Here is a 22,314-nt window from a genome sequence, read left to right as displayed (position 1 = left end):
TATATATATATATATATATATATATATATATATATATATATACATAAAGAAAAGTTAAAATTATGTGCCTCAGGGATTGTGAGTAAACAGTGGAAGATGATGAAATTACAAAATATAATCTCTTCACAAAAAAAAAAAAAACCTCTTCGCCAAACAACAGTGATTACATTAAAAAGGGAAACAAATCAGTTGAATTAAAAACTTCCAAGTCTATTCTCCAGGTTAAGAGATCCATACAAACGCTCATAGCTCACATGATGCATGTTAAATGTCTGGTTAACCTGTACATTTGGCTCAGAGTACATATATATATATATAAACCGGCAAATCCAATGACGTCACGAGGTTCTCGGCTGGGTGCTCCACAGGGTAAAACCATGAAGATTGAAGCTGTCACTATAAATACATACCCATATCAACAGGACACTAGCATATTCATGAGTATAGCCCCTCCCTTGCCTGGCAAACAAAAACAGCGTTTGTGCACGGTGATTGGACGGTTAAGGTAAAGCGGGAAGTCTTAATGGATAAAATGAATGGAAATGTGGATCACTGAAGGGAAATTATATAAAAAATGAGTTGGATAAGATGGCAAAGAGATAAACAGTATTAGTAATTGCACTGGAAGGGTGGAGACAGAGGAGGTGCCAGGGCAAGCAGACATGCTATTGGCCAGTGAAGCCACAGCTGTGTGAGCAACCAATGGCCAGCAGCTGTTATCTTTGGGAGGTGGAGTCAAGGGTCTAAAGGGGTATCGCCTGATGAAGGAGCGACATCATGAAGAACTTTAATGCTGCGTTCCATTCAACTTGAGAAAGATTCCAGCTTGCAACTTTTCACATTTCACGTTATAGAAAAAAATGTATGAATGATTTTAAGTTCCAACATCATACATTTATATATGAATGTTTTTAGCTGTGTAAAACATGATTTGTTGATAAGTATACACCTGTAGAACATGCTTGCATTGCCATTTTGTTTCTTTATACACTTAAAGTTGATAATAATTACAACTTATTAATGTTTTGGAAAGAAGCCTCTTCGGCTCACCGAGGCTGGAATTATTTGATCAAAAATACAGCAAAAACTATTTAAAATATCTGTTGTCTATTTTAATATATTTTCAAATGTAATTTATATTTATAGTCTTTTGAAACCATGATACACTACTACAATTCAAAAGTTTGAGGTAAAAGTGATAGGAGATATTTATAACGTCACAAAAGACTTCTCTCTTTTGAACTTTCTGTTCAAAGATTCCTGAATAAAAATCAAGGTTTCAGCAGCAAAAACAGTTTTTTTGCATTGATGATTATAAGAACCAGTATTAATAACAGAGCACCAATCATAATTAAGCAGCAAATCGGTATATTAGAATGATTTCTGAAGGAATACTGATGCTGAAAATTCAGATTTGCATCACAGGAATAAATAACATTTTAAAACATACTTAAAAATCAAACCGTTATTTTAAATTGGAATAATATTCCACAATTTAACCATATTTTTATTTGAATAAATGCAGCCTTAGCGAGCAGAACAGACTTCTTTCAAAACATTACAAATCGTAATTGTTCCCAACTTTTGACGAGTAGTGTACACAATCTTTCAAGTGTCAAGCTATATATAGCAGGAATATGAATGGAACGCAGCACTGTTATGGTGCCAAAAATTTTGCTCCTTTTACAGACCACATTCCCGGGGTTTTAGTTCCGGGAAAGGTGAGGAAAATCTGAAACAAGACTGTTAAAGACAACCACACATACACTCACTCACTCACTCGCACAGGCTGAAAGAAATGTTAGCGCCGTTCAGCAGCGATGAAGAGCCGTAAAGCAAAATGATATATGCAGATCATTTTCACCTCATTATAAAATAATACAGGTAATAAATCTAAATGCCATAATATTTCTCACACTCGCTGTTAAAGTTTGTCTCTACAGCAGGAGAATTTAGGCCGAGAGGTCTCTATAGCCTCTTCCTCTCGCTTCTTTCACTGTTCCTCTCTTTATTTTGTGTCTGTCTCACTCTAGGGCGGTTCATGGAGGGTAGGCGGTAGTTTTCCCCACATGTGGCTGCTGTTTGCCCTGCACCACTGAGTCCTCCTTCCATACTTTACGAATCTGCAGTCATACAAACAAACAAACAAACAAACATATGAAGAACAAAAGAAAAAAACATGTTAGACTCGGTGAAGGGATGGACCCATGCCCTCTATGAAAGGCTTTTCAAACTGTAACTAACCCTGGGTTATCTTCTTATTATTTTTACTTAATTTCCAATTCAAGACAACATTTACATTTTTTGTAAAAGTTTTTTCTTTTTACATTTAAATTTGTCATCTAATATATATATATATATATATATAGTTCCGGTCCTTGACTCTGATTGGCTGCGCCATGTTCGAAGCGGTTATAATTTACACCATAAATACACACCTTTGTTTACTTCTGTGTGTTTCTCGGCAACCACTTTGTTGCAACCACAAATGATTCTAAGGAACTGCATTGTTTTGTGGAAGAATACTGTTTTTATTTATATCACGTTTATTTATGTTACACGTTATTTGCTCTTTTATTTTTTTTTATTTTTTTTATTTTTTATTTTATTTTATTTTGTTTATTTTGTATATTTTGCTAAATATATGAACTTTATACAAGCCTATAAACAACACCCCTTAGCTGTTATATATTCACTGTAAACCTAGGCTTCTTGGGGCTTATTGCTTTATGTAATTTCAAAACTACAGAGTCAAATGTACAGAGCGATCATCGAACAAGATAATCCAGGGTTAAAAATAACTATGATAACAAGTTTGAAAAGCCAACTCCTAAACACACACATATGGCATATATGCTTAAATGAGCTGTGCAGTTGCAAAATGAACTGGAAAATGACAATAAAAACACATAGGATTATTTGTAGGATGATTTATAAGATGCGTGATTTGTTGGCAAGAGTAATTCAGTGTTCTTGATTGAATTCAAGAACAAATGTGACCCGAAACACACTCATAAACATGCATTTATGCAGTGAAATACTGTCAAAAACACACTTAAACAGTCAGGCTTGCAGAAACAGAGCACTCGGATTAAGTTTTAGTATGTTTTTCTCAACAATCAAAGATCTGCATGAAGGTTATCTCTCTTTCGGTTTGTGAGTTGTACTGTTAATGCACTCAACAAGCACTCCGTCTCACCCTCAGAAAGATAAACCCTTCTCCAGGAAAACACATCTGTGAGGAAACATTCAGAAAAGGTTCATATCCACCTCATATTTCATCTCAAGAGCACCAAACATGATGGTGTGGACGTGGCACATACTATGCAATCATGAAGTTTATCAATGCATACTTTGCTTTTACATATTTATATAATGTTTGTTGTAAGCGTCTATGTATCATATGTTTTTTTCCAGGATTATTTCTTCTTTTTAAGACTCAGTATCAACTACAAGTGTTCAGATTGAATACAATGTCAACAATAACACAGCTAAAGAAGCAAAAAGGCAGTCTCAGTCTAACACGTATTACACAAATATATTTTGTGAAAAGGAAATGATACTTTTTATGCTATTTATAAACTGTTTATTATTACTAGTGCTTGACTAGTGGTTGTGAAAATGGTTTTTCGGTGGAAAACACTAGCATAATTTGACCTAAAGTTCATTTACATACGAAAACAGTACAAAAACTTGCATGTGTCTCCTCTTATATGTGTGCATTGAATTTGTCTTTACATTTAGTTGGAGTGACCTAACATGCATTGCTACTCAAAATGACAGCATATTACCGCCATATTAAACTATGGTTGGCTAATATCTAAAACCAACCATCATGTGCTAAGACACGTACAATCATTTAGTCATTCAGTTTCAGAGCAAAAGTCTAGAAAGTCACATTGTTGGCTTGGAGAGATTCAGGAACACACACCCTAGCCATCTCCTTCAATGTTCAAACACAAACACACTTCTGAGATCACATGACCTAAAGCTTTGGGTCATATGTAGGTTATGGCACCTTTGGCGTTGGAGTCCAGAAAGACCTCAACGTAGGATGTGGGGACGTAACCCTCCTCTTCCTCGTTTCTTCTAACACGCGTCCATCCGTCACCTTTGTCTTCCTCTATTACATACAAGAGCTCACCCTCCGTTACTGCGATGGTGCCCTCATTAACACCTACACAGAACATTGGAAGAGAATCAATCCATCAATAAATAATTAAAATATGCATATACAGTACAGTTTACAAGTTTGTGGTCAGTAAGATTATTTCATGCTTTTAAAAGAAGATTCTTATGTTCATCAGAGCCGAATTTATTTGATAAAAAACACAGTAAAATCAGTAATATTGTGAAATATTATTACAATTCAAAATAAGTGTTTTTTCTATTAAAATATATTTTAAAATGTAATTTATTCCTTTGAACAAAGCTGAATTTTCAGCATCATTCCTCCAGTCTTCGGTCACATGGTCCTTCAGAAATCAATCTAATATGCTGATTTACTCCTCAAGAAACATTTCTTCTTATTATTAATAATGTTGAAAATGGTTGTGTTGCTTCATATTTATTTATTTTTTAGTAGAAACATAAATCTTTTGTAATATTTTAAATGTCTGTACTATCACTTTTGATCAATTTAATGTGTCCTTGATGAATAAACATATAAATAAAAAAATTAAAAAAGAAAACATTACTGGCCTCAATAAGCTAACACTTACTATAGGTCCCATTAGTTAACATGAGTTAATGCATTAACTAACAATTTACTAACAATGAGCATTTCAGTATTTATTAGTTAACAAAAATACAAATGTTCATTATCAGTTCATACACTGATAGATGCATTAATAAAAGTTAAAATAAACTAAATACTTAAGTATCATGATTATTTATAATGTAGTTAACTGATGTTAACAAATGGAATCTTATTGTAAAGTGTACGAAGAAATCACTTTTTTGAGGTTTTTTTTTACTTAAAGATGCTGTCTATATGCATTTGATGACAGACCGTGAGGTTTGAAATGGAGCCCATATTTTTTGTTTAATTGTGTATTTATATTGTTTATTATGCAATTATACATAAAATACCTTCAAACGGGTACAGGGCTTTGCAGGTGCCGATGGTGGGTAGCATTTCTTCATCTGCATCATCAAATTCATCTCCAGACTCCGCCATTTCGGGCTGGACTTTACTCTGGACCTCAGAACTCGGTTCCTCTGTATAACTGCCATCCGGACTGCTCCATCACACACACACACACACACACACACACACACACACACGCACACACACACACACACACACACACACACGTACACAATAACTATAGCACCTGTTTTGTAAAGTATTGTGACTGTAAATTGATGTATGTTAATATTACTAGTAATAATCATCTTATTTGATAATATTGTGTGTGTGAGAGTGTGTACCTCTCTCTATCCTGTGCGCAGTTGTTGTTGTTGGTGGTGGGTGGTGTGCTGTTTTGGGTCTCGTACAGGACACTCGTTCTCCGTGGAGGTTCACTCTTTACTGGCAGCCTTCCTTCGACCTCTGCTAACCAGCCCTAAAACACACACACACACACACTTATTTCCACTGAACTGAAGCTCTCTGAAGCAGGCCTGTGCTGTATTAAATAAAAACGCACCTCAAATTTCTGAGCCTCTGCCTGCAGTTTCTCAATGTTTTGGGCGATCTCTGCTAACCGAGGGTCCACGCTGTTGGGATCGCCCATCTGTGGGTTCTTTATGTACACTTCCTTCATTTTAGTCAAAGCATCTCTGCAGAGCAAAAATACATATATATATTTTGCTGATTAAAACCTATCAAACTCTGGCCTAGTCAAAAAATATTCCAAAAGGGTTATTGTAGTGCATTTTCTACTGAAATTTCATAATAGGAATCTCGACAGAATCCTAAAGGAATCTTGATTTTTATGTTATGTTTTTGAGTCCTACTGAATATTGCACATCTTTTTTAAATATAATGTTATGCTGTTGGAAACTTAAAGATATAGTTATATAATTTATTTAAAATTGATTGATTTTAGAAATAAAGTAATGATGGAAATATATAAATATGTGTGCAAATGAATAAGTAAAATAATAAATAAGCATGTAAACAAATAATTGACAAATAAATAAAATAGTTAATTAAGAAAATATGTAAATAATAAAGGTTGCAAATGTATGCAAATAAATAAAATTAAGTAAATAAATATGTATATAAATACAATAAATAAGAAAATAAATAAATACATAAAAAATAAGAAAAATTACTAAAACAAGAAAGTAATTGGTATAAAAACCAGAAAAACTGTACAATCTGAGATAAAAATCTCCTGTGACTTTTTAAAGAGTCTTTATTACCGTCTATGTATCCATTGGGATTTTTGTCTAGTGTATGACAGGATATACGAGCTTGTGTGTGTTTGTCCATGTCTGTGTACCTCTGGTCCATCTCTTTCTGGATGTCTTTATTGATGTCATCAATCTTGGCCTGAAGCTTCTTCCTTCTCTGCTCTGGAGGAAGATGACTGAAGTCCTCAGGATTTGAGCCCTATGAGGAGACAGAGAGGATGACAGACAAACAGTGAGCATCTGCCCTTAAAATAACTCACACTGTCCTGTTCTGCCATTATATAAACTAATATGGATATGTATAAATGGGGCGGGTCAAACCAGGACACATCCAATCACATCAAGTGACTATTAAAGAATCTTCTGTTCCTGTCATCTGGTTGGCTAGCTGCCTTTGGAAAGGAGCCAATCAGCTTTCAGATCAAGTGTTTATCAAAGGCAAACCAGATCAATGGCGAACCTATTCAGTCCAAATGCCAACAACATCGGTTAAACAGTTCTCATAAAATTATCTCTAATCTTGCTCACTCATCTTTGAAATCTGATTCTGGTTGAATCTGAGAGATTTAATTTTGTATCTGTCCTTATATGCCCTCTTCCTCACTCGCTCTAATATCCTGTTGCTGTCTACATAAATGTGATCCCTTATGCCACTGCTTTTTCCACATTAGATCTCTCTGATGGGCATTATTTGCCATTATTTCAACCACATGCTGGCGCTAAAGAGTCGTGAATTTGTGGAGGTTAAACCTTGTGCAATGATTTTTAACCCTATGAAGCCTACTGTATCACATTTGATACACACATTTAAAGCCTCACATTTAAATGAAGTAAACGTGTGGATAGCTTTTCTATTGATAGCAATATTTCAAGATGAACACTTACTGGACTAAAGCAGCTTTATTATTATTATTATTTGTTCTTCTGTCAGTCATCATTGTACTGCATTGCATTATCTGTTTGATCATAAATCTATGAATTTAAATATCATCTTACTCAGACAAATTACTGGGGGATTTAGAGTGAAAATTTATATTTACACACATTATATGCTATACTGTTTATGAAGATCTCATTGGTTTACAAGCTATAAGAATTTCATTTTACTTTTTGGCCATATCAATATCAGAAGCTGCACCAAATTGCATATTTTTGCTCAGTCTCTGAATGAATTTTTTTTCATCCTCATGTATGAGCTCCATATTATTATTATATCTTTTTATAACATGTGTATGAGCCATAAGAGACTTAAGTTATCTAATATGATACCCAATAAATAAAACATATGCATTTATTTTCAAGATTTGATCAAACATTCAATAAACTGTTCCATAAAAAAAAATGGTTTGGACTGAATAGGTGATTGTATCTTTCTACAGTCCTGCCCACAGGTCAATGCACATGCTAAAAGGTCAAAGGTCACAAGGCAGGAACATCGACCTTACCCCTTCATCCACAGCACCATACTGTCATGCAACAACAAACAACCAGATTTTTCTGAGCATGCATTGCACTTTCACTCAAAATACAGTTAAATAAAACCACAAAATCAGAAAAAAACACAAACTTTAAAAATTAATAGTCAAGATTTACACAAGCACAATATACTGTACATGCTACACTCACTGTTGTACTCACCCTCTTCAAAACAAAGACAAATTGTTAAAATAAAATGTTAATTATGTAACACTGCGATAAAAAATAGATCTAAATAAAATAAACTCAAAGAAATTATATTGATAAAAATATGCATATCTATAAACATATTGATGTTTAAACATAACTAAACATTACCTGCAGTATAATATTTAACTAAATCATAATACACCATCAGTAATTCAATAATCACATGTAAAAAGTTTTGGGCAGGGCTAAAATAGCAAGACACTCAGTGATTGGTTAAGATACTTGATTTATTCTAATCACGAATAATTATTAATAACACTTTATTTTACATTATTTTTCAACCTCACGTCATTTAAAACCAATCTGACTTAATTGCTATTAAATAAATAAATCAAGCCAAAGGTTTAGGACGACATAAAATAAAGACTATATAATAATTTTGCATCTGAACTATCCCTTTAACTTACACTATAACTACATTCAATACGATGACATTTCAGCATATCATGCCACACATCTGGTTAGGGATCAAATTAATCAAATTAATAAACACAGGGACAAAAAAACGGGTTTCAGATCACCTCAATAAGGTTCCGCACGTGGGCATTGAGTGAGAGCTACACAGAGGGACAGTCACCACAGCAACAAGACAAAACAAAACAAAACAGACGTCAACAAAAAGATAAATCAGACAACAACATGGTTTTGAACTTAAATACACGCAAAGGTCAAATTATATAACAAAACAACACCAGAAGTGTCATCAAAGGGATAGTTCACCCAAAAAATGAAAATGTGTCGTTAATTTACTCACCCTCAGGCCATCCAAGATGTAGGTGACTTATTTTATTAATATCATTTTTTTATTATTACATTTGTTTAATAGAACAGTAAAGAAGATTTTTAGCTGAAACTGTGGTCCTTGGTGATTCATAAAATGCAAGTCAATGGCTACTGTGACTTTAAGAGTCAAAAAAGCATATACAGGCAAGATCAAATGAATACCCGTGGCTCCTGACAATAAATTGAGGTCTTCTGAAGCGAAACGATTGGTCTGTGCAAGAAACTGAACATTATTTCTAACATTTCTACCTCTAATTCATAGCATCAAAACTGTTTCTTTCGGATAGTTCATTTAAATGAACGGGTTCAATTCACTAATTTGGTTACGTAATCATGCAATGACGTATATACAATTATATTATTAAAGCACACAATAATGATGTGAAACGTGGATGTTTTACATGTCCAGAGCATACAGTGAATAAACTTGTCTACATCAACTCCTCTTTTTAAATAAACAATGATAAACCATAAAACTTTTGTTCAAGCCCTTAGTTCAGGTATGTGCATATCAGCGGCTCACTGGTCTTCGGTCCGAGTCAAGCTGAGTCAGATCTGGAGCCCTGTATGAGCTGCCAAAAACCAGTATTACAGGATCATATACATTTACATTTTGGCTCGTTGTGAGTTTGATTGAGTAACTTCTGTAGATCTGTGCTGCTTGAGTCATGAACTGTTTTAGACGGTTCAGTCTGATTTGGTGAACAGGTTGATTCAGTTCACTGAAAAGAATACAATTCAAAAGAATGATTCGTTCGCAAACAGGACATCACTCTGGACCATTTGCCTGAGGCTCTATAATAATGTAGTAAATAATGTTCAGTTTCTTGCACAGACTGATCGTTTCGCTTCATAAGACCTCAATATATTGTCAAGAGCACTAATATTATTTTTGCATTGCCTGTATATGCTTTTTTGACTCTCAAAGTGCTGATAGCCCCTGACTTGCATTTTATGAATCACCAACAACTAACTGTTCTACTGAAGAAGAAAAAAAAAAGTCATATTGGATGGCCTGAGGGTGATTAATTTAACAGCAAATTAAAAAATTTTGGGGTGAACTATCATTGTAAACAAAAATAACCATAATGGTTGAGCACAAAGGAAAAAAGTGTTGTTAAAGGACCATGTGTTACTACAGAGACGGACATGCTACGGTCATGCCGCTACCGACATGCTACTGAGGTCATGCTTACCAGCTTTAGAGAGAGCTTCTCACGGACGAAAAGAGAGAGAGCAATCGAGGGAATGAACCGAGAGAAGAGAGAAAACATCAGAGGGCGCAACATCAGACCGCTGTTCACATCACACACACGCATGCAGGTGTGTTTATGCCTCATGATGTCATTGATGAAGCTCACTACATCACAATTCACTATTGGCCAGCCGTCAGTATTTTGTGCTCCGTCATAAAACAGATTTATGCTGGCAGAGCCATGGGAAATTACGTTGAAAGCCTCACTTTGGCACTTGAATGGAGAAAATGTCGCTTTAGCGGAAGTACAGGCCTTCTATGCGCATTTATATTTCAGAACCTTGAAATATTCCAGAATGTTCTAAACATTTAAAGGGACAGTCCACTAAAAATAAAAAATTCTGTCATCATTTACTTACCCTCGTGTCATTCCAGACCTGTATGCATTTCTTTCTTCTGTGGAATACAAAAGAAGATATTTTGAAGAATGTTGGTAACCAAATGGTTTCCCTTCCCCTTTTCTTCCATCACATGGACTAAAATACAATGGGAGTGAATGGGAACCAAAACTCTGTTACCAACATTCTTCAGAGAAATGCATAGAGGTTTGGAATGACCTGACAGAATGCCAATTTTTGGTTGACTGTCTTTTTAAGGTTAAGATGATAAATTCAGTATTGTTATGTTACCATTTTTAGCAATATTGTAGATGATGCAACAATATTCAACAAAACCGTTTTACTGCTGTAGCTTGATGCATTTGCATACAACGAGAAAAAAATAGGATGCAATTTTGATTTTATTCATCAGAAATTGATTGGCATTTTCTTTTGATGCAGTGAACTTCAGCAGGTACCAATGAACCAGTTATTACACACACTGTTAGAGTCACATGAGGATGACATCATCAGTCCTAAAGCAATAGTCAGCCAATAAACAGAACACATCAGGGATGGGTGAACAAGAGAAGAGAGAGGAAAGAGAAAGAGAAACAAAAATGAAAATATTCTGATCAAATGTTTTTTTTTGTTTTTTTCTCAGGCTGCCATCACACCAGAGAGGATTCTGGGTGATCATACATGAGAAGGGATCTCAAAACAAAGCAATTCATGGAGGAAAGGCAGAAGTTTGGTAAAAATGTGAAGTAAACAATTAGTTTTGACTAAACGCTTGAGATCACTAAATTATCATTATAATCAAAAGATTAATAAGAGATTATTTAAACGAAAAATATTAGGTAAAATAAAACACATAAATAACTGTGTGAAAAAAAAAATCATTAAAAAAAAAAAGTAAATATAAAGATATATATATTATAATGTTTTAAAATATGCAAAATACATGACAATTGGGAAGTATATTTATTTATATATTTATTTTGTGGAAAAAAAATTAAAATATATAAAAAATGACTAGTTTGTTTATTTATTGACTGCACTTTGGAATAAAGCATACGGATTATGAAAAAATAATAATTATGAAGCTGTGATAGCAACAACTTTGTGAAAACGATTTGTGTGAAGACTGTTCTCTGGACTTCTTTATATTTTAGGGTGCTCAAACTATTTTCTGAGGCTTTGACAAATGTATAAATGCACTGGCAAGATGTAACATGTTTAAAGACTTTTCAAACTCATGAATGTGGAACAAGATTATAGAATTCAACACGTCTGTAACAGATATAAATAGTGAATACAGACGGGGTTGTTTGTGTGAATGTGATGTATACATAGAGATAAACTTTCAATATCTCAAAGCAGCGAAATGACGCCAAAAGGGGTGAATTCTGAATGTATCGTTGTGTGTGAGAAAGTGTTACCAGCACCAGAAGGGTCAAAGATGATCGTGAATGCACAACGCTTGCATTCAGAAGTCACACTCATGACACTTTGAGAATTAACCCCTCCCACACAAGCTGATTGGCTGCCAGAGCACAGGGGCGGAGCCAGGCTGCTGGGGTTGCACATGGGAGGTGGGGTCAAAAGCCGGAAGAGCCAATGAGAGAGTCAGTTTATGAAGATGTAACTTTTTTCAATTATAAAATGGATTTTAACACCGAATATCAGACATAAACCTCATTCATGGCGAATGAATTCAAACAGATATTAATACAGATTTTTTTTTTACAATATCATATTAATTATAATAATAAAAAAAAACACTAAATGAGGTTAAGTCTGTTAAATGTATTTACTCTATTTCAGCTATCATTCAAGCACACACACCAGTTTAATAATAATAATAATCTGTACTAATAATAATCAAAAACTAACCCAAACAGTAAATTAATTATAATATTTTACTACAAATATAATAAATACATTTTAAAACATTGCAATCATATATTTAAAAATAATATACTCAATTGACTTATCTAACGAAAGGAATGTGTCCCCAAAAAGAGGTTTTTGTCATATTTTACCACTTTTATGGATAAATTTGTATAACTAACTATGTTTAAGTAATGCCACACACACTCTTCCCTCCTCTCACACACTTACGACATATTGCCTGGCCTCGAAAGCATACGTAGGCCGACCGAGAGTCCTCTTCATGATTTCTTTATTATAATAGAGAGACTGGGCAGACTGCAGCAAAGAATAAACCCTAATTAAACACAAACACTCACGCATAACTACACAAACACACACTCGCACACGCTATCACTCTACAAACAAAAATATACAATAAAAACATTTGCACACTAGAACAAACACACATACACACGTTTGTGTCAATAAACCTGCACACATATAAAATTCAAACACACACACACACACACACCTAACTGACTATCAGGCACTAAGACAAACTCTTATATTATTCTTCAAGGTGTTCTCTGATTATTATAGTCTTACATAATAAATAAGTTGGTGACATGCTCTAGTGTCTACATTACAGTCTACTAGAGTAGCCAGCAAAAAATAACATGCATTATTAAAACAAATCCAGCTTTTTCAATAACAACGCTCTAAAGTACTACCACTGAAGTCTGGGGTCAGGAAGATTGTTTTAGGTTTTTGAAAGAAGTTCCTTATGTTCAGCAACGCTGCATTTATTTTATTTAAAAAAAATGTAATATTGTTAAATATTATTTCAATTTAAAATAACTGTCTTCTATTTGAATATATTGCAAAATGTAAATTATTCCTGTGATGCAAAGCAAGATTTTCAGCATCATTACTCAAATCATTCTAACACGCTGATTCACTGTTTAAGAAACCTTTATTATTATTATCACTGTAAAAAAAAATTTTTTAGGATTCTCTGATGAATAGAAAGTGACTTTTTCAAAATAGAAATCTTTTGTAACATTATAAATACTACATTAACTATCACTTTTCATCAATTTCATGGATTCTTGCCGAATTTAAGCCTTCATTTTATTCTGACCTCAAACCTTCAAAGAGTAATGTGCATTAAATCATATAAACCATAAACACATATATTATAAATAAGCCGGGAGCACAAATGAAAGACAATGAAAGTGTCAAAGACCTTTATATGTTCAAGTTTATTCCTCTATTTTTAATTGTTTGTGTCTATAACATGCTTCAACTGTGAGCTGATTCAGGCATCACTGTTGAGTCTGTATAAATGTTAAAAATGCGGACAATACGTTTCTTACAGCTCTGTCAGCATGATGAACCTTCCTGTCTGACGCAGGAATGGCCAAAAATAAGAAATGTTTTTCACTGACCATCTATTCTTGGAAAGATAAAAAATATGTGAGATTTGCACAGGGACATGCAAGCGGGATTTTGTCCGTTATCAGCTGAGTTTTGTGTCTGTTATCTTGCAAAGTCATTCAAAAGTCTGAATCTCAGATCTCACAGTTTGCACATGCAGAAACACGCGGACGGCCTTCCTGAAGGGAAGGTGAATCTGCTCTGACTTTATCAGAAAGTCAAATGTCAGCGTGTGTGTAAATAGAAGACATTGTTTCTGAGAGTTTGTGTGTGTGTTACTCAGGATAAAGCTGTATGTTTGAGCACCCTTTTTTTTTTTATCTGTCACCACAGGGTGCCTCCGACTGGCGTGAGACAGTGAGACCATGGTAAACGCAAACAACAAAACATAAACAAGAGAGAGAGAGAGAGGGAGACTGACAGAGAGAGAGAAAGAAAGAGAGGCAGAGTGGATTCCAATGGCTGCGTGAGGAGGAGGAAAAAGGAGCCGAAAGATATAAAAAATTCCATTGCTGCTTCCAGAATCCAAGTCACTGCATGACATCATCGCCTGCGGAATCTGAGTCACACTGTGACATCATCGCTTCAGAGGCCGATGCTGCCTTCAAGTCCTTCTAAGTCTATACTTAGTCAAACTATTGTAGAAAAAACATTTCAATTTCAGCCACATATTTCCACAAAGAGAGGATTTTTAGCACTATTGCAACTAAATAAAGGGTGAGGAATAATATAATTTAATTTAGCATAATTTAATATAATACAATATTCAAATTATTATATATTTTTTTATTATTATACTGTTGTTTTCTAAAATGCTTGCTGTGGTGATTTTTGGTTTTAACTAAAAATAAAACATTTAAAAAATAATAATTAATTAAAATTACTATGGAAATGGCATAAATATGGAAATAGTATAATAACATATGGAAAAGTTAAACTTACAAACTGTAAACAAATATATTTCCTTAGCAACTAACTGAAATAATAAGTTTAAGTACTGAAGTTACTAAACCTAAAACTTAAATAAAATAAATAAAAGCTAAATAGAAATATATTTGAAAAAATAATAATTCAAATGACAAAAGCACGTAAAAATAAAATAAGTAAATTGAAATACAAAAAAAATATAAAACATTACAATAAATATTACAATATAATAAAAAACTTAAAATTGAAATAAATGAAAGCTAAATAGAAATTTAAAAAATAATAAAAAACACAAAAGAACATAAAATTTAAAAAATTAAACAAAAAATGCACACAATAAAAAAGTTAAAATTTACATTGAAAATGAAAGTGTAAATATAAAATCTAATAATATTAAAATAACACTGATTGGGTCAGTGATTCTTGGTTATAATAAATACAAATTGTAAATATAAATACCCCTAAAAATCTATTATATTCAAATTTACAATTATTAAGTATAAAAATGAACAGTAACAGTATTAAAAATGAATAAATAAATATTATTGATATGTCTATAATATTATAGATAAATATAAAAGTATTAACATTTCATAATATAACCACTGTATCCTATCCAGAAACCAGCATTAATTAAATTAATTAATTTATTTAAATAAATAAAATAATAAAATCTTTTTTTTTTCCTTATGAAATCATCTTATGGCACAAAAATATCCCCCTAACTGAGAAATCACCTAAATATGATTATTCAGTCATGACTTATAAGCAGCATTAGTCAAATCAATGGGTGGTTTTGCATTTAGAATGCAATGCGAAAAAACACCTCAAATGACAATTCGGCTCCTTTTTCTTTATGTAAATGAACACTGAAATGACAGCACAGGCGATGACAGGCACAGAGCGGCACACACACACACACTCACATGAACACGCACGTGGAAGACGTGGATCGCCAGCATGCACGGATACTTACCCCGCGCCGGAGGCTCCTGAGGCAGTGCATTTTGGACTTGGAGGTCATTAGGTCGTTGAATCGGTGGGACAGGGGCTCCTTGGACTGTTTGGGGGTCTGGGGAGTGGGGCAGGGGTCAGGGGTCACAGCAGAAGGTGAGGGAGGGTCAGGGGGGGGCTGGCGAGGTACGGGGGAAGTTAACAGGGACATAAGCTACCAGTAAGACACGAGCCACAGAGCAGCGACCAGTGAGTGAGAGAGGTTTACAGAGAGAGAGAGAGAGAGAGAGAGAGAAAGAGAGGGTGGGACCAAATCGATCCGGAAAGAGGTAAACAAAAAAGGAAGGGGAACACAAAACAAGAAAAATAAGGACCCAAAAATTTAACTAATTAATCAATTAATCAATTAATAAAACAAAGGAGAACGCAAACATAAAAGGAACGTAAAAGAAATGGCAACTGAAAGAAACGCGCTGCAGCTGTGGTGTTATTAACCCTATGAGCGAGAGAGTTAGTGCGTTAAACTCGGTCCTGTACATCAGGGGTCACATGCAGGGGTCAGATCACTGCAGAACCACTGAAGGGACGGTTCACCCAAAAATAATCACATCAGTGACTGGCGGTCTTCCGTGGAACAAAAAAGGAGATTTTTAAGGTGATTTTTCAATGTAATGGAAGCAAATGGGGACCATGGGCTTCAACAATGACAATAAGCCTTGTAAAAGTAGTACATATGAAGTCATTGTTCACGGTTAATAATCTGTCCCCGATTAATTCCCCTTTTTGTCAGTTAAGTTTCAATTTTAAGTACTTTTATTGGTAGGATTGTGTTTGCGTGACAACAAAAATGTAACAATAAACAAATATTACTGAATTAATATAATATAATGATTAATTAATAATTAATATTATGAAGAAAGAAGGAAACAAAAAAATACATTTATTTATTTACTTTACTTAAATGTAAAATGTAAAGTGTGCATGTGTGTTTTTGTAGTAGTCATTTTTCAATACATTATGAAAAAAAAACAATATAAAATTTAAACATGCAATACATTACAAATAAAAAAAATTTAATTTATGCACAAGAATGGACTTTGATTCTATTGATCAAGGCAGTAGGAGATTTCGGACAGTGTTCAGCTGAAAAATGAATTCTTCCACCAGTAACATCTGCATTTGATCTGTTTTTTGTTTTTTTTAGAACTATAAATCTCAGACAGTTTGTCAAAGTATTTATTCAAATTTCATTTCATAAATATTCCTTTTCTCTTTTTGTGTTCCATGGAAGAAAGTCAGTCAGTGAGGGTGAACAAAAACTGTCCCTTTAACAAACGTTGCATGCACAGCGCACACACATTCCTCTACAGCACAAAACCTGATTTCAGGTCAACCATTCACTCTTTTCTCTCTCTCTTTCACGGTTATCAGTGAGCTCCCCAAAGCGTAATGGAGAAATTAATGAACGTGCATTCTGGGAGAGCTCACATTAATAGTTCAGTTCCCAACAGACTGGACAACCTGCTAAAACATCACAGACTAAATCTGCCCTCTATGCATTAGGAAAAAAACGAGATCTACACAAGAGTGCCCAATACCACAGGAAATCAAATTTATGTGTGCAATAATGCACTTATGATGGAAGTCCACTGAGCAATGAGTTACACATCCAGAAATAGTCCTACCACTAAAAGAATGATTCACACAACTTTCCAGCTCAAATAACATACTTTGCACAAAATAAATAATTCCTTCAGAATAAATATGAGCTTCACATTTTTTTACTTTAACCCTTCCAGAATATCTTGTTCTATTTTAGTATTATTTATATACTATTAAAGCATGAATTAATATTTTGAATTAGCTTTTATTTTATTTCCATTTTTACTCTTGTTTAACTTTTACAAATGTTATATGCTATTGTCATTTTTATTTGTAATTAAAATGGCTAAATCTATTAAATTAAATAAAACCTGAATTAGTTCAAAATAACTGATAAGAAAAAAAACAATAAGTAGAATAAATAAATAAATAAATAAATCGCAAGCATAAATTCCTGGCAATTCAATTACACTCTCAAAAATAAAGGGATTTGCTATTTACACTTTATTTTTTATTTATTCATTTTATTTATTTATTTATTTATTTTTTAGTTTTAGTAATTTAAGTACATCAGTTTTTTCCATTTCAAATTTTGTTGTTGTTGTTGTTTAGGTGTAACATATCTTATAGTTGGTTTTATTTCAGCTTTATTTTTACTTAACGCTAAAATTATTTCAATGTTTTAGATCTACTTAACAACACTTGCGGCCCACAGACTTCCCATGTAAGAGCATTACTGTAAACATCATTTCTCCTTGTTTTTCCAAAGTTGAGCTGATTTCCTGTGGCAATCGACAGCTTAAGATTCCTCTAATCTTTACCGTCATAAACACAAGAAACATTTCAACTTCTAACCCTCTACAACATTCAACATTTTGTCAGTATCATATGCTTCCATGCATAAACACCATTAATCAGATACAGTTCTGCATGAGATGTGTGTGTGTTTAGTGTTTAGATGAATATTATTGAATGTGGTTTCTAAGTAAAGTCTCCTAATAATGTTTTGTGTTATTCCCGACCACAAACACAGACGTTACACACACAGGATAGACGTGAACTGACAAACACAGGCTATGATTGGAACAGCATACTACATACTTCTGTTACTATTTAGGCACTATGTGCTATATGCAAATATGCCAAAAATGCGCAGCATACAACAAACCACACCACATGGAACATGGTATCCCATAATGCAATGCGCAAAAGTTCCATTTCCAGCGTGAAGAGAATATAAACTGCAGTATTTCACAGACTGCCAAATGTTGCTACAGTTTTACACAAAACTAAAGTGCAATAAATGCACTAAAATGCAAATAGCCATATTTAATTATCATATAACATATGGATGCCACTTGCCAAATTAAATATGATGAGATCATGTGAGTACAATATATATTCTAATATTTTGCATAAATTAAAATAAATATATCATGCATTTGAAAATCTTTAATGCTCACTAATGCAGCATTTATTTGATTAAAAATATAGTAAAAATAGCAATTTTGTCAAAAATTATTACAATTCAAAATAACTGCTTTCTATTGTAATATATTAAAAAATACAATTTATTCCTTTAATGCAAAGCTGATTTTTCAGCATCATTACTCCCGTCTTCAGTGTCACATGATCCTTCAGAAATCATTCTAATATGCTGATTTGCTGCTCAAGAAACATTTCTTACTATCGTTCAGCTCGAAAACCGTTAATATTTTGGTGTTTTCTTAATATTTTGTATATTCTGAATGAATAGCAAGTTTAAAATAACAGCATATATTTTAAAATATAACATTATAGATGTCTTTATTATCGATTTAATGTATCCTTGCCGACTAAAAGTATAAATTTCTTAACTAAACTAACTAAACAATCATAAACAGTGTGAACTGCACAGTATAAACTAGTTTTCCATTCCGCCCATAGCCACACAGACACACCTCATTAAATACATATGACAGTGTTAATGCTCACATCCTGGTCCTGCAAGGTTAGACGGGGTTTGGACTGAGCATGCTCAGTAGGAGCGGAGCCTTTGACACAAACGTCAAAGGTCACAAGAAGACAGAGGAAGACGAGGAAAAGGAAGAAGAATGTGGTTACCATGAGAACAGCACCGATGGGCGGCTAGAGAAGGAAGTTACTCTCGGTTTGAAAGGACAACACAGGAATAAAGGCTTTAGAGTTGCGCTTCTCTGCAAAGGTCAAAGGTGAGGCCTCTCGGGCCGGTGCATTAGTACGTTATCAGTGGGGCGTCAGGATGAACGTGGAACGCATTTTCGTGCAGGTTAACACAGGGAAGGGAAAGGAAAGGAGAACGATGGTGGCAAACCAATAACAGCATCTACAAATGCTACAACAAAACTACACAAATTCAAACTAATAAACAATCACAGTCCAAAAAAAAACCCTCATCTAAACACATAAAAGAATCACGTATCTGATCAGTCTGTGCTGTTCATATTTACTTGAGTTTTGGGTTCAGTCAAATCCTAGTAGCTGCGAGTGAATGTGACGCCGGTGCGGTGTGTGTTACCTTGCTTTTCTTATTGAAAGGCCAGAGAGTTTTGCTCTTGGCCTTGCTGGAACGGTCTGCTCTGTTGTCCGGGCGTGAGTTCGTAAGGCTGGTCTCAGACACCGTCCTCTTCATCGCCTGACCGTAGTCTTCAAACTCCACATCGCCAGGAGGCTCGAACCCAGACTTATACGACTCTATGACCTGAGAGGAGTCCTGCGGGCGACAGACAGCACAGATAGTCTTACTGTGGGAATATAGTTTTTATTAATATTTTGAATTCAATTCGATTTTTATATTTGTTTTTATATTATTTATTCGATTTTATATTTTAAGTTTAAGTAATTTTATTGTTCTTATTTTTTATTATTTTTAAATATGTACAGTGATGCCCCAAAATATGGACACCTTTGGTAAATATGATCAAAGAAGGCTGTGAAAATTAATCTGCATTGTTAATCCTTTTGATCTTTTATTTAAAAAATTCACAAAAATCTAACCTTTCATTAGATAATAAGAATTTAAAATTGTGGGAAATATCATTATGAAATAAATGTTTTTCTCTAATACACATTAAACCTTAAATTTAATATGTATAATTTTTTTTTTATTACATAATGTTTGTCTTAGCAACTAGTTAAAATTATATATATGTATATACACTTCTGAAGATGTTTTGTCCTAAAAAGCAACTGTATAGTCAGAGACAACAACCACTTGCCGTTTCATATGCAGAATATATTATATCTATATCTAGATATATAATTTCTATAAATTCTAAAACACAATTGCATTTTCTGTAAATAATTAAAAAGCCAGAAAATATATATATAAAAAACATTTCAGTGATTCTTGATTTCACGGCATATTTAATTTGTCGCAAACGATAATAAGGCTGTAAACAACAAATAAAGTACAAAGACTTCAATATGTCATATTGTCTCACTGTTAGTTACATCCTTATTTCAATATTACATCATTGAAAACCTGTTTCCACAAATTTCTAGTACATAAATGTAAAAACAACATGTGTTGTTGAAATTCTTTTTGAATACTTAATGCTACAAAAGATTTCAATTTCAATTAAATGCTGCTTTTTAAATTTTATTTTTAGCAAAGAATCATAAAAAAAAAGTTCCAGCACAACTGTTTTCAACACTGTTGATAATAAAGGTTTCTTGAGCAGCAAATCAGTAGATTAGAAGGATTTCTGAAGAATCATGTGACACAATAAATGATATTTTACAACATATTTAAAATGAAAGTTTTTCTCTATTTCTAATCAAATGCAGCCTTGATGAGCAGAAGAGACATCTTTCAAAACAGTTTTAGACATTTCCGCAATTTCATAATCTGCAAATGATGCTACTTGCGTCATATGAAGGATCAGGTATCAGTTATTTATGATAATCTAATCCATGTGAATAAACGGCCAGAGACTGATCCTGGATCAGCGTTAGAATCAGTAATGTCTTGTTCACCCCAGATTGAGTTTCTATGCGAGAATGAGAGATATTCCAGACAGAAAGTCTGTATGAGAGTGTTACTAACATTATTGGGTTCGATGGACTCGGCCACTTGTGTTATTCCATCCAGGCATTTCCCGATGATGGGCAGAATCTGTCGGTCGACCTCCGCAAAAGTCTTTAGCGACTCACCCATTCGCTCTATCCTCTTCTCCTCCATCACCTGGATATTCTGCTCACAACACACACATACAGAGTTAGCGTATGTATTTCTGAATAGAGAGCTGCGAGATCATGCAAATTGCCTTTTGGGGTGTGCTTATGCTGTTACCTAATTTGCATAATCCACAATAGTGAATTCAGAAATAATGCAAACAAATGATGATATTAGGAGCGGACTCCTTCTCAGAGGATGTTTCTGTGTGTGTACGTGTGTGTGTGCACCTGGAAAATATTAGGGATGATGGTGTAATAATGTTCATTCTGTTCCTGGTTGAACTTCTGCAGGTATGAGGAATATTCATTCTTGCTGTCAGAAGCCATCTGGTGTCTCATCTGAGCCTGCTGCCGTGCCTAAAAGAGAGAGAGAGGATGAAATATGACTGATTCTGCACTATCATTTTATTAATTATACCCCTTAAAACACACAAATGTAAACACATGCAAGCCTAGACACGATTTCACAATTTTTTGCATCTTCCTACATCCTTGCGACAACATTCACGTTCAAAATAATCATGCATTTGCATGTTTTTCTAAATTCATAACCAACTCAAACATGTGTTATGCTTACAGTACTTAATAAGGACGGGGCTACCTGGTGCTATGATGCATAAATCAATAAAAAGACAAAAAATTATCATTTAAATAGAAGATATAATTTTATCACTGTGATTAGGAATGTAGTGCACTCAAAATAACAAACTTTTGTTTTCATATTAAATGACTTCGACTAAATTTACCCACAAACCTCACAAACCTGACTCCCATTAGAATATGAACACCTTCAGACTGATTCATACATATGTGTCAAACAGCAGATATGACATACCGGTACGTGTGAAAATCTACAAGATATAAACACCTTACACAACACTCAAGAGCTCTCGTAGGTTGAAGAAACACACAAATGCA

The 22,314-nt window shown here is 33.8% G+C and overlaps 1 protein-coding gene across 16 annotated transcripts in view; it reads right to left on the bottom strand.

Moving 5' to 3' along the window:
- LOC132116966 (formin-binding protein 1-like) overlaps positions 1-22,314 on the bottom strand; it is a 62,041-nt gene continuing 39,727 nt past the window's right edge. For 3 of the 16 annotated variants that reach the window (XM_059525897.1, XM_059525890.1, XM_059525899.1), the window contains exons 7-19: positions 21,625-21,753; positions 21,266-21,412; positions 19,736-19,930; positions 15,620-15,811; positions 10,029-10,043; positions 8,571-8,606; positions 6,453-6,562; positions 5,652-5,784; positions 5,434-5,567; positions 5,092-5,243; positions 4,019-4,177; positions 3,200-3,235; positions 1-2,123 (exon numbers count right to left, since the gene is read on the bottom strand). In XM_059525897.1, coding sequence (XP_059381880.1) covers positions 2,116-2,123; positions 3,200-3,235; positions 4,019-4,177; positions 5,092-5,243; positions 5,434-5,567; positions 5,652-5,784; positions 6,453-6,562; positions 8,571-8,606; positions 10,029-10,043; positions 15,620-15,811; positions 19,736-19,930; positions 21,266-21,412; positions 21,625-21,753 — 1,446 coding nt within the window. In that variant the 3' untranslated portion in view covers positions 1-2,115. Of the gene's footprint in view, positions 2,124-3,199; positions 3,236-3,433; positions 4,178-5,091; positions 5,244-5,433; positions 5,568-5,651; positions 5,785-6,452; positions 6,563-8,570; positions 8,607-10,028; positions 10,044-15,619; positions 15,812-19,735; positions 19,931-21,265; positions 21,413-21,624; positions 21,754-22,314 lie in introns of those variants that run through there. The other 13 variants (XM_059525896.1, XM_059525902.1, XM_059525891.1 and 10 more) reach the window with 13 other exon arrangements.

The sequence above is a fragment of the Carassius carassius genome, chromosome 36, assembly GCF_963082965.1.
Source record: "Carassius carassius chromosome 36, fCarCar2.1, whole genome shotgun sequence".
Lineage (NCBI taxonomy): Eukaryota > Metazoa > Chordata > Actinopteri > Cypriniformes > Cyprinidae > Carassius > Carassius carassius.
The sequence above is the reverse complement of the archived record's forward strand: the minus strand, read 5'-3'. Positions and strand labels throughout refer to the sequence as shown.